This window comes from Rhodamnia argentea, chromosome 4 (assembly GCF_020921035.1).
Source record: "Rhodamnia argentea isolate NSW1041297 chromosome 4, ASM2092103v1, whole genome shotgun sequence".
Taxonomy (NCBI): domain Eukaryota; kingdom Viridiplantae; phylum Streptophyta; class Magnoliopsida; order Myrtales; family Myrtaceae; genus Rhodamnia; species Rhodamnia argentea.
In genome coordinates this window covers 27,813,383-27,826,121 of record NC_063153.1, presented here as the reverse complement: position 1 = coordinate 27,826,121, position 12,739 = coordinate 27,813,383, and the positions used below count along the sequence as shown (strand labels likewise).

General features: G+C 42.0%; 2 protein-coding genes across 3 annotated transcripts; both read right to left on the bottom strand.

The window, feature by feature from the left end:
• Positions 1 to 1,084: 1,084 nt before the first annotated feature.
• Positions 1,085 to 4,555, bottom strand: LOC115743513 (uncharacterized protein At2g39795, mitochondrial-like). The gene is made up of 4 exons (XM_030678323.2): positions 4,257 to 4,555; positions 3,141 to 3,478; positions 2,663 to 2,890; positions 1,085 to 1,466 (listed from the first exon to the last, which is right to left on the bottom strand). The coding sequence occupies exons 1-3, from the start codon at positions 4,497 to 4,499 to the stop codon at positions 2,731 to 2,733; spliced, it is 741 nt and encodes a 246-aa protein (XP_030534183.1). The 5' UTR covers positions 4,500 to 4,555; the 3' UTR covers positions 1,085 to 1,466; positions 2,663 to 2,730.
• Positions 4,556 to 7,629: 3,074 nt separating this feature from the next.
• On the bottom strand, positions 7,630 to 9,276 carry LOC115743510. Of its 2 annotated transcripts, XM_030678321.2 has the most exons (2): positions 8,941 to 9,276; positions 7,630 to 8,871 (listed from the first exon to the last, which is right to left on the bottom strand). In XM_030678321.2, exons 1-2 carry the CDS (start codon positions 9,141 to 9,143, stop codon positions 7,989 to 7,991), a joined length of 1,086 nt encoding a protein of 361 aa, XP_030534181.2. In that variant the 5' UTR covers positions 9,144 to 9,276; the 3' UTR covers positions 7,630 to 7,988. The 2 variants fall into 2 exon arrangements, with proteins under 2 accessions (XP_030534181.2, XP_030534180.2); XM_030678320.2 differs by having other exon boundaries at positions 7,630 to 9,274.
• Between the last annotated feature and the right edge of the window lie 3,463 nt (positions 9,277 to 12,739).

Here is a 12,739-nt window from a genome sequence, read left to right as displayed (position 1 = left end):
GAATTTGCGTTAGGAGTCGGGAGTCCAAGCGATGAAATTAGTATGAATTTGCGATGTACGATGAGCACAATTGACCACACCCATCGATTTCTCTCTAAATCTTAGCCATGATCCACCATACCTTAGCACCAAATAAAACCATCTAATCACCTAGGATCAGAAGAAGTGGCCGGAAAAGCTCTGTTCGTTCCGACATCAGCTTCAACAGAAACTTGACTCTGCAGTTCAATGATTGACAATAAAATAGACAAGCAAACAACCCAAGTGTGTCCAATCTTCACAGGATGAACAGAGGGCGGTACTGACTTGGCATCGCAAGTTATCATGAGAATAAACTAAGTTCAATAATCTCGAAAAAGATTGAGCTTCTAAAAGAAGCGACCAGTGCTTTGTCCCTCGATTGCACTTTCAGATCGCGACCTGCTCTGTTATCTAACCTATTTAGGCTTTGTCTTCTTGCAACAATGCGTGTGATGCGTCGTTTTCGCCCAGTGACCTCTGAATCTAGGAAAGATATGGTTTCGATTTTAATCTAATATGATGATCAGTCCACATTGCATCACATTTTGCATAATGTATTGGAGATATTGTATTTTAAGAGCGAGGCTGAGTCATTCTCCAATTGGGTCCCTACCAAAGTAGGTCTAGCGTTGGCACCCAATGAGGAAGTCCGGTTCTCGCTCCGTCGTCGTCTATTGACAACTTCTCCACATGCCTAATTCTGAATAATCTAAGCCAAGCGAAGTTGCTGGGCAGTTTGATGGGAACTTGCCCCATTGAAGAACACATCTGTTTTCTACAGTTTGAGCACGAAGAAATGGATAAGCAGATCAACTTCAATCGAGTAAAGATGGAAAGTAATACGATGTAGATCTTCAAAGGGCGTAACAGGAAAATGGTTCTGACTGGTGTTACTACCATGTAGGAACAGTTCATTTCGAAGCAGTGTCCATTCTTTACACTCAGACCAGAGAAACATATCAGTTACTCGACTCGAGCGCCATTTACTACTTCAGTCAAACCCATCTTTTGCGTTTTCGCCGAATACCATGTAGTTATGGTATCGAAATTACAAGTCAAGTAGTGGACTCATGGAAATAGATGAGTTGCCATTCTATCACAAGAGAGTTCGCCGTGTTGTGTGCATGAAATACTAAACACAACCACACCAAGAACATGACAAGATAAATCCCTTGTAAGAAAAACAGAGAACATTACGATAACTAGCCAAAGGCAGAGCATTTCTTCGGCTAACCATGCCTGCAGTCTGAAAGATGACACGAAGACCATGAATCATGTCTTCACGATTTCAACTCGCAGATACCTTCATTCTTCTCTCTAGCACAATTCACAGAGGTACAACAGGAACGATGAGGATTTCCACGTTGACTGCAGAAGCTATCCCCATAGTGGCGACTCAACATTAATACCACTTCACCATATGGTCTTGAGGTTGAGACTGTCATCTGATGCCAATAGAGTATGTAAACATTAGAGCCTCAGACAACAATATATCAAGTTCCGTACAACTCCTGAAGAATAGAAAAAAATAAAAAAAAACTGTACAACAAACAAAAGACAGAGGAATATCATTCTCCACCTCCATCTCAGTATCAAATTATACCTCAGCTTTGAAACCATCAGATGAGATCAATGCATCTTATGCAAAACAGATTTTAAAGTAGGTAGATCCAGTAAAATTTGTTCGAGATGACTGTCACAATTAACAGGAATGTCAACCATTCTAGTTTTTATCTTTTCAACTTATCAGTATCGTTCCCCAAGGATGGCCAAACTGTGTCATCCTCCAATTATAGCGACCATCCACGAAAATTGCTGACCCCACCAGGGGGCTCGAAGAAGCACCAATCCATCCCATGCCAGATAAAATACTTTCATGGGTAGAACATTTCGATAAATTGCTTCAAACAAATACTTAAGAAACCCGTTATTCTGAGCTGAAGTCAAAACCACACCAAACAAGAACCAAAAACTTGAACTTGATATCGAAATTGACTTCATCAGTCTGGCTTGAACTTCTTCCAAATCAATAAGTATGGTTTACAGGAAAATCTCCTAAAAAGTGCGTAATCATCTGCATGTTGTACATATCTATGCACAATTGTAGAGAAGCATATACAACCATCATGCAGGAAACACATTTTAGACTACTCCTAAACAAGCACATATATGCACATGGATGCACAGAGTACTTAAAAAGCTCTAAGAATGTCATCCCAATGTGGCACTATAAGAAAGCACCATAAGTCAAAGCCAGTATAAAGCTTTTTCATGCTAACCATAAAGACTCCAGTCTCTAAGCCATATGCATGCACTCATCCACCATTTCCAAATGCGCGTAGTCTATAATGCTCTATTAAACCAACTCCAGCTCTCATAACACGAATTAAAACTTAAACAACTCAAATATGAACACTCAAAGTCATGCCGCTCACTGCAGTTGTTGGAAGGTAGGTCTCAGATTGGTATCCGTATCGAAACCATACAACACCCTTGGAAAACTAGAAGATGAGGCACAATGGTCAGCCAGCTCCACTCTATTTAATTAATCAACAATGTCGAAATTACACCCATATAATGATACACCCATATAGGTAAAAATCAGGGTTAACCATTATTCACATCTTAGTAGGCATGTTACCTCCAAGAGACGAGATGCAGGCTGAGGCTATCCTTAATGGCTCGCTCCTTATTGACAAACACACTCTTTTACTTTTGAAGCAATGTCTTCACATTTTCCAACCACCTAAGATGCTCCACCCGTTCTTTGTTCCTCATGTATTCATGCAAGAAAGCAGACATCTCATTGTTTACTCCCCTCGTCTCCAAGAACTCCTGAAAAGTATTTCGTATCTTTGCTTTCAACTTCCTGTATGGAAAATGAATACCAGAGGATGCAGTCAGTGATGCTGATCTCCTTTAAAAAATATCACAGCTATATTTGCAAGGTGGAAAGTAATGAACTAGGAACAGCACTCTGGAACTTGGAATGAAGTTCATAGTAGAAGATGCTTATAAAGCGAAAAGATCTTGCCTGACAACTATAAACATCCACAATAGAAGTAAATTATCTGTATCAGTAAATTTCACTTCATCCGAAGTTTAGTACCATAACATACCTAGAATCAGGTCCCATGTAAGGCCACGAATGCATCTTCTCCTGCATTTCCTTTCTAAATAGGTAGACATTCCGAATCTCCAAAGAGTCTGGCCATGCTGAGCATAGAAACTCCAGCATTTCACAACCATTTCCTTTAGATACATCAACCAGTAAACTTATATGCAGACGCATATCTTGCCGAGAGTTGTCTTCACCAGGTTTTTGAACAAGTACAGCCGCATCAAATGAGGTTGCTTCAATTTTAATATGCTCTCCATCGCCAAAATTCCTTCTCAGTGTGACCCACCGTTGACCCGGTTGATCTTGAACAGCATAGGACTCGAACTTCGTAGGAGGCTATAAAATTCACCAGAGAATAGAAAGAGTTAAAAGTTACAACATAAGTCGCAATTTTTTGGAATATCATGACGAGACAATATCAGAGTATAACCTACGTCCTTGTTTAGCACAGCTAGAATACCAGAAGTTACTATCTGCCACTACCTTATAAACAAAGTAATTCGAGTATTGCCTCTAGAGATTACCTTGTTCCCCCAATGACAAAGTCATGGCAAGACAACATGCTGGTTGATCTTTATAGTCACTACGTTGAGATAAACGTCCAAATAAACTCGATCAATCCAATCCATGTCAATCTGTTAATGGTATCTTTCGCTTTCCTGAGAGCTAGTAATTTTTTTTCCAGAATAACTTATTCACTTTCAACACTCAAAACAAAATATCATGCGCATCACCTCGACTGGCATAAGCATTTCCACTGGACATGGACAAAGTTCTTCATGTCACAGTCAACAAGCGAGGAAAGAATCAGACATATACACCAGCATCCTCTTAGCTAAGACGGTAACTGTATTAGTATGCATTAAGAATTTTAACTTCATAATAACGTGTGGAACCACAACACTGCCAATTGCCAAGATAACTTTGCAAGAAGAACAAATCCCCGCCTCCCTCGAGCAGAATAAACGAGTTAATTCCACCGGCTCGTGCACTCATTACTACTCAATTCACTCAAGAAAAAAAAAATGTCTTTTTTCCCCGGTTTCCATTCATCCGTGGAGGAAACAAACAGAAACCCAGGCGTACGAAAAGGAAAGAACACAGCCCAGTTCACCTCAAGGACGGGGTACTCCGACTCGAGCTCAATCCGGCTGTCGAGGATTCTGAGAATGTGAGCATCGAACGGCGATTTGACGACGTGCTGGGGAGAGTATCGTCTTCCTTGAGATAGAAGCGCGAGGACTGCGTTTCGCTGTGGAAATGGAGGTCGTTGTTGGCAGCGAAGGCTTGGGAGGGTTTCAGTGGGGAGGAGCGATCTCTGAGCCGAACGTGCGAGGCGAGAGCAAGAAGCAGCCATTTTTTCCCCGGAGGCTCTTGAGTTGACACTGCTCGCCGGTCGAGAGGAGAGAGACGACTGCTAATTATTCGGGGTGGGCGGGTGAAGAGATGGGCCGACCGACCCGGGCCCGCTACATGCTGGATCAGCCCATCAAAGTTTTTGGGCGGGTCAAAAGGCCCAAGGTCTTTCCTTTTACAATAATTGAAGGAGATTTTACATTCATAACGAAAACAGATTGACAAAGAGCACAATGAAGCGGGCAGACGATACAAAAATAGCACAATCGATTTTAAAACTAAAGGAGTTACAATTGAAATTAAGGAATAATCTCCATTACATATTAAGTATCTAATAAGGATTTCGACATCAACCTCTCGTTAAAAGTTTTATGAAAAACACCCATAATTGGTTGTATTTACGCTTACATTCTCTTTGTAACTTGTCATTTGCATTCTTGTCATTTGCACCTATTCATAGAAAGTAACTTGTCATGCTGCGTTACATAGAAAGTAACATGTCATTTGCACCTATTCATTCGACTAAAATTACAGCAATTTCTGCCCAGTACTAGCAAGATGGAATGAGTCGTGGACCGATATTTCCACTCATATTTTGATGGGTTAGGTGAGAAACAAGTTGTTTGAGATTTCAAGTATAGATTAGAATAGGCCTAATAGAGTAACGCCCATTTAACGATGGGTTCTGATGGATCTAAAAAGAACTCACTTTCAACTTATTTAATAAATGGTTAATATATGAAAATTTTCAAATTAGTACATCTATAATAAATTTATCATAAACTATTTTTTTTTATCACATATAACCCTAAACTGGTAAGTTTGCGACAAATTTAATCAAAACTATTTTTTAACCAATCATAAACTGGTACACTTGTGATAAATTTACCATTGTCTAATTTTTTTTATCACAAAAAAATTTCAAATTGGTATACTCGCGATAAATTTTACCCTTGATTAAATTAGGTTAATACTTCGAATCCAAACATATACACCCGTGACAAATAGAGGATAAAAATCCCAAGCCGGTACATCCGTTAATTAGCATGTGTCATACAACTTAGCACTATAATGGTTAAATTTAACAAAAACTAACGGGAGGTAAATTTGTCACATATATATCGGTTTAGAGTTTTTCGTGGTTAAAAAAATAATTTGAGATAAATTTGTCATAAATATATTAGTTTAGAATTTTTCGTGATGTTAACTCTTCAATTAAAGAACTTCGACCAAAAAAAAAATTGAAGGAGCGATGCTAGGCCCACCTTGTTCTCACACTCTCTAATAGAAATTTGCCACCTAAATGGGCCACGTGGCAAAAAGGCAATGGTCGGTTAATCGGATAACCATTAATACCATTTTTTTTAAGCTCTTGAAGTTTGACCATTTTTTTTCCTATGAAAAATAAAAAAAACTTAAACAAGCAAAGGGGAGGGTGAAATAACGAACTCTGCGGATTACAGTCGATGGCGATGTCGACCTTACACGACCCAATACATATCGGTGTGTGAGAGCAATGGTAAAAGTGAACGCGACTCGTTGTCTCTTTAATCGACCCGACAAAATTTGGAAACATATAAAAACAAAAGAAGTTTTATTAATCCCTTCAATTACGGATTATTTGAGTAGACCCGAATCATGCCCTGGTCGAATTATATATGAGTCATTGAAATGGCGAATCAACATGAATTAAATGAGTCGATTTTGATTGGACTTTTGGACTCATCAAACCGAGCCATACCCACCTATTTGACATCTCAAATGGCTAGCAATATTTGGTATATATATATAGACTTTATTCTCTTAGGCTCCATTTGTTTCACGAATAATTTTTTTTTCTGAAAAACATTTTCCCCATTTTATGGTGTTTGGAGGCAAAAAATTTGTGATCAACGAAAATATTTTCTAATTAACAGAAAATATCCTTCTAAATTTGAGGAAAATGATTTCCTTTCCAATCAACAAAAAATATTTTCCAATCGCTGCATTCACACCTTTTGCAAAACTTCTCTCGACAAACTTGGACCTCCCCTCCGCCTCCCAAACCCATCCCCCCTCCAGCCGATCCTTCCTCTCCCGTTTGGCGCCTCCCTTTCTGATGTGGACATCAATGACGACAAGGTCGAGCTCACGTCAACCTCGAACGAGGCAGACCTTCGCCAGATCTAGCGAGGCTCAAAGCTCGCAGATCTGATGAGGCTAGCTTGGCGAGGCTCGATCTCGCTAGTTTCGCCTGGGCCTTTATCGAAATCAGACTTTTCGGACCTGAATCTGAACAGGACGAAAGGGAAGGACGTTGAGGATGTGTGTTGGATTTACAAGGGTCCTCCGTGGCCACGTAGGACTGGCCCTGAGCCTAGACCAGAGCTGAACTTGGGCAATGCGGCGATGGAGGTGGAGATGGTGGTGGAGGTGGTGGGATTGGGAAGGGATGTGACGACGATGACGAGGGAGAAGGCAACAAAAAGTGGGCAAGAAAATAATAAAAAAATAAGAAGTAAAAAGTAATTAAATAATTGATTTAAAAAATAAAAATGAAAAGACAAAATAAAAATAATGAATGGACGAAAATCAAATCTAATTTTTCACGCCAAACGACGAAAAATGTTTTCAAGTTCATTTTAGATTTCAACCAAACATAAAAAAAAATATGATTATTTTTCTAAAAATTGACTTCTCGAAAAATATTTTTCAAAAACAGCTTATTTTCCATGAAACAAACCACATGACATCTCACCAAGTGAGACAGACAAACCTCGATCTTCAACCGGGTTTCCAAGTCCTATGGAGTTAAAAATGACAGTTGGCATCGAACGCAGAGCATCGAAATCCTATCTTTGGATTTAGGACTTGCTCGACATAGTGACTATGCCAATTAATTGCTGGCCTTGGCCACCTTGTTAAGCATAATTAATAAGGAATCGAACCAATCTGGCTCACCTTCAACTTCAATGAAGTTCTGACGTTTTACAATTAGATTCACTAAACGGCCCCGGTCGATTATGGTGGGAATGAGTTTGAAAACAACTGATCCTGGAATCAAAACCAGCAACGAAACAAGTAAACAGCATTGGGCTCAGCTTAGAATCAAGGAGGCAGAGCAGAACACAAAGCAAGCAGCAGCAGCAGCAGAAAGAATCGCTCCTGTGAATAGAATTCACCATACTACAGAAATGGCCTACTTACAAAGAATTTCTCAAGCAATCACCACCCTGATTACAGCAGTCTCTCCCCCAATTCTCCACATGAAAATCAAGGATCACCAAAAGAAAATTGGTGTTAGATCTAATGGCTAACTGCAACAGGGTCGGTACCAATATAATCTACACTGTCTTTCTTCCCTAGTAAAAAGCTAGAAATCGAAGTTGTATTATGTCCAAGAAAGAATGAATTTTGAGTCAACAGAGAGATTTCTGATCTCCCAACATTCATTTACCTTTAGAGACGCAGAAAAAGGAAATCATTTGGGTTGGATCCCCATCTCATCCTTTCATTCCTTCCAAGCATAGACCATCAGCGAGAACCCCGCCGGATTCCCCGTCTCGTTCTCCTCCTCCGCCGCCGTCGCCCACTCCATCACCGAATTGCTCCCGCCCGACGAGGCTGACCACGATGAGGCCGACACCGACGTTGTTGCCGATGACGGGTAACTCCTACCGGCAGCTCGCGACATGCTCTTCCTCATCTTCTGGTGCTCCTGCCCGCTCGTCCTGAAGCTCCACGACCGCTGCTGCGGCCACAAAAGGCCGTCCCCGTTTCGGGAACTCTCACCTGCTCCCTCCTCCTCCTCCTCCACGTCCTCCTCAAGGCCGAGCTTGTCGAATCGGAACATGAACACGGCGTGCCCGTTGCGGAAACGCTCGAACAACCAGCTGTACACGTCCCACGAGACCTGAATTGGGACGCCGTCCACCTCGACCCTCTCGCACCCTCTGAATTTCCACTTCAAACCCTTCACCTGCAACACCCTCTTGCCGTCGACCTCGAAGCGCAGCCTCGCGTCCTCGTTTGTGGTGCAATCGATCGAGATATCTCTGTCCCTCCCGCCGAATCTCGCGGCCGTCGCGAAAGTCCTGTGGCCGATCACGTGGTCTCGCCGCAGCACCAGCGCCTGGGCTCTCCGCTCGGGCCTCCGCGCCTTCGTCCTCGCGTGCGCTTCCTTCGCGCGGTCGCCCACTAGGAGGACCGCCTCGCCGTCGACCACCACGGACACATAGTACCCGGAGACCGGGCCCGGTCCGGAACCGAACTTGGCCCTTGAGAGGTCCCAGAAGACCCAGGCTCTGCTGAAATTTTTGGACCCGCGCTTGTTCCAGAAGGCGAAGGGCTTGACGTGGAGGTCGAAAGAGAGGGCCAGGGACGACGGCCTTCGGGAGGACGGAGAGGCGAAAGGGGAGGCGGCGTTGGAGTTAGAGTTGGGGATGCAGTCGGAGAAGGAGGAGGAGGAGGGGGCGGCGTGCGGGTCGGAGAGGCGGAGTTGGAGGGTCCGGGCGACCCGGTTCAGGGACCAGGTGAGGGAGAAGAGGCCGAGGGGAGTGTGGTAGAGGCTGGTGGTCAGGTTGGGTTTCCCGGCCGCCGTGGAACGTGGGTCGTCGGTGGTGGTCGGGCGGAGGCAGGCGAGGAGAGGGGAGGGCTGAGCGGACATCGGGGTGCGGGGCGGTGGCGGTCGGGCGACGAGGGGGTTGGCTGTCGTTAGGGTTTTGGGCAGACGATATTTCCTGTTGGGGACAGAATTTTGTGGGTCAAATTTAAAAAAAAGAAAAGAAAAATACTCGGTAAATAATTCGGTGCGAGATATAGGGGAAAAATAGGAATTGAGACTTTGACCACATTTTTTTTTTTGGGTGGGGGTGGATAAGACTTTTGACATTTCAAAGGAGCCGACTTTGGGAGAGAATGCCATTTTGGTTTTTTAGTTCGTGGGTCGTTTGACCGGTCAAAGCCCATGATTAACATTCCGTAATTGAGTTTAATTAAGCTGACTCCCGCTGATTGGTGAAGTTGCATCATCGAAGTTTGATAGCTAATTGAGTCGGGTTTGGAACGATGAGATATGATAAGATCGAAACGACCGAAGGAGGAGTCTAACGGGGGAGATAATAGAATATGACGAGAATATTACCTAATCAGTTCTGAATTTATCCTTCATCTTTTCAATTTGGCAAATGTAATCCTCAACTTTTGTGCGCTTAGGATCAAACTTCGATTGCCATTGAAAATCGGCGACATGGTAATCACAAGCTTTCCACATGAGTGCATCAAGTAGTGTCGTTGGTGATGATTGGACGTCATGTTAGTGATTTCTAGCAGCAATTGGCTATAAGGACTATGTTCAACTTCACGCAAATGTTTTGGACTATATTGACAAAAATTAGATGGGTTGAGGATTGAATTGATGATCGTACAATAAATTTATGACTTATTGGATATTCATCCCAAATTTGACTACTAATTCAATTCTTATATCCACTTCTATCTCTAAAACTTTCTTATTTGACACGACGATGTACACTGTCGGAAGTTAAGCTTGAAATAAATTAAAAAAAAATTGGTGTTAAGTCATATTAAATTTTAGAAATAGGTGGGTACAATTAGGAGTGTCAAAAAAGCCCGTGTCGGCCCAATCCAGCTGGCCCAAAAATTCACCCTAATTTTGGGGGCCTTTCGGGCCGGCTTGGTATTGTTAGGATCGGGCTGGGTCGGGCCGAACCGGTTCCAAATTTTTTTTTCACCCATGTTTTCTTTTTAATTTATCTTATTTTCATTTTTATTTTTTATATTCTTTCATTCGACGGACATGTTAAATGATTTCGATTCAAAAAAAGAAAAAAAGAAAAGGAATAAAAATTAATTCTAATGCGGATCGCGAATCGTATTTCGGGGCTTTGCAACTTAATCTAATAGAACTCGATGAGGTTTAATGAAGTGTGGCGGGGCTTTTGAGCTCTTGGATTTGTGACGAAATATCCAATCTAGCTCAAATTTCAATTGCATTGTCGTTAGTTTGCATTTCGTTCATTTAATACGCTCAACTCTATAATTTGTTGCACATGTCCACAATTTGATTTGACAATAGCATCAAAGTGTCCATGATGATATGTGGCATGGAAAAAACTACCCAATTAGTCATAAATATATTGTACGACTGTCAATTAAGTCCTAAACTTTTTAATTTGACAATATTTTTTTTTTTTTTTTGGGTCAAAACGAGCCACTTCTATTTCCCTTTCACCATTTTGGAAGAACAATTGAAGCTAGCGTCAAAACAGAACAAATCCTAAATATCAGGAGGAAGATGTCCTGGTCCATGGGGCTTCGCGACCCAGACATGGAGAATGGATTACCGTCGCTTCTTTTAGTTAGGCCAAGAGGCCCTTACGCTCTTCAACAAGATTTTGGAAGGGCAATGGGCTTCACTTGTTAAGAGCTCCACGAGTGATGAGCTATCACAATGGAGTTCAATTGATTACTCCCAGATATTTCGATGATTTTTCAATCTAATCCTTTTGGTTGATTTTCAATGCATATCGTTGACGATCGGTCTTGTCATTGCCGGTTGTCTAACATGACATGGTTAGCGATCCGACATGGACTAAAATACAAGAAAGGTCAAATAAAAAGAAAGGCAAGAAGACAAAAATCAAAATATAAGCTATGTTTAGTCATTCGGATTTTTAGTAAAGGTAGGACATGATATGATAGGATAAGAAATTCAAGAATTTTGTCATATTCTATTCACTATTTTGTGAACTGCGAATTTAAAGTCGGATAAGCAAATGCAAAGTGCGGCTAAGATGGATTCTATTTTGTTGAAACATCAGAATGTTTTAGAAATAATTTAGTGATGGGTTCTGATGAGTGAGTTATTTTTTACTATAGGTCTGTGCCATCTGTATGCGGGGGGACAACTTCGACAAAGCAGATCTGTTAAAATCAAGAGTCTTGATTTAGAGTAGAATCATCCGAGAATAATCCATTTGCCTTGCTCATTGTCTTGTCGAGTAAGTAAATAAGAACTCAACAATCGAATTATACACCTCTTTTTACAAGTTAAAGATGCACTCTAGTAGGTTGTCCAAGAGAGCTATTTTGAAAGTTGATGATCAACCTCGAGTTCTTCCATTATGTTGAGACTCCTTTCGAATGTCGAAAAGATTCAATTGATTAAAGAAGGAGGAATGTGATCTCATATCACGCTAAACAATAGATTAAAGAACGAGGTCATGGCGATACCTAGCTTTGTGGTTGAAGACTCCAGCCTGGTGCTATCGGAGAGGTGGCCGAACTTCAGAGGCAACCTTAAGCAAAGTTGGTTTTTTTTTTTATGTCTACTCTCTTGAAAAATCCTATCTTGATCTATTCCACCCATCTCCTATGATTTTTTTATCCGAGCTATATCCCTCATATATCCTATTTTGGAGAGCTATCAATCACACAAGATAATAAGTTTTATCTTATCCTAAGTTTTATCCCGATTATTAAACGCAGTCATAAAGCGTACGTGAATGGGGAAGATTCTAATGACGCAGGTGGTGGGGCCAGCCACCGGTGAGGGTCCGACATCCCACACCCGGCTCAGGAAATGTTGTGGCCATCATCGTCTTTGATCTTTTAGTTGAAGACAAAACACACGCTCAGGGGGACAGCGCCGAGTTTGAGCAACTCGAAGAGTTTATGGTGCCGAAGAACCCCTCGATCTTGCTCAACATCATGATCTCTCATGCCCTCGCATGGACATCTCTCCCAACCCGTGGAGTCCAGCTCCTTTCCTGGCCTCGCCGACAATCCGTCACCAAAACTCCATAGGAACGTTCTCAGACCCTATTCATCCGATGGCATCCCCAGCTTTCTCAGGCTCGCCAATGCCTATCTCTCACTGCCCATCGAGCCTAGCTCCTTTCTTGGCCTCGTCGACAATCCGTCCTCAGACCTCCAAAGGAACGTTCTCAGACCCCATACCTCTGATACCGTCCCCAGCCTCCTCATGCTCGCCAATGTCCATCTCCTTCCCAAATGGATATATAGTTCCAACGGGAAAATCCTACTCTCGCATAGCTGTCTTATCGGACTCTCATTGGGTATTGTCCTTGAATCACATGGTGGAGCAAAGAGTTGATTTTGTATGTTTTTTTTGTTGAGATAATGACGCGAATTATCCCGAACTTTAGTCCAATGTGCATTAGGATCTTTGACCTGTTGATTTGTTCGTTGTAATACATAAACTTTTGGTACATCTTCATT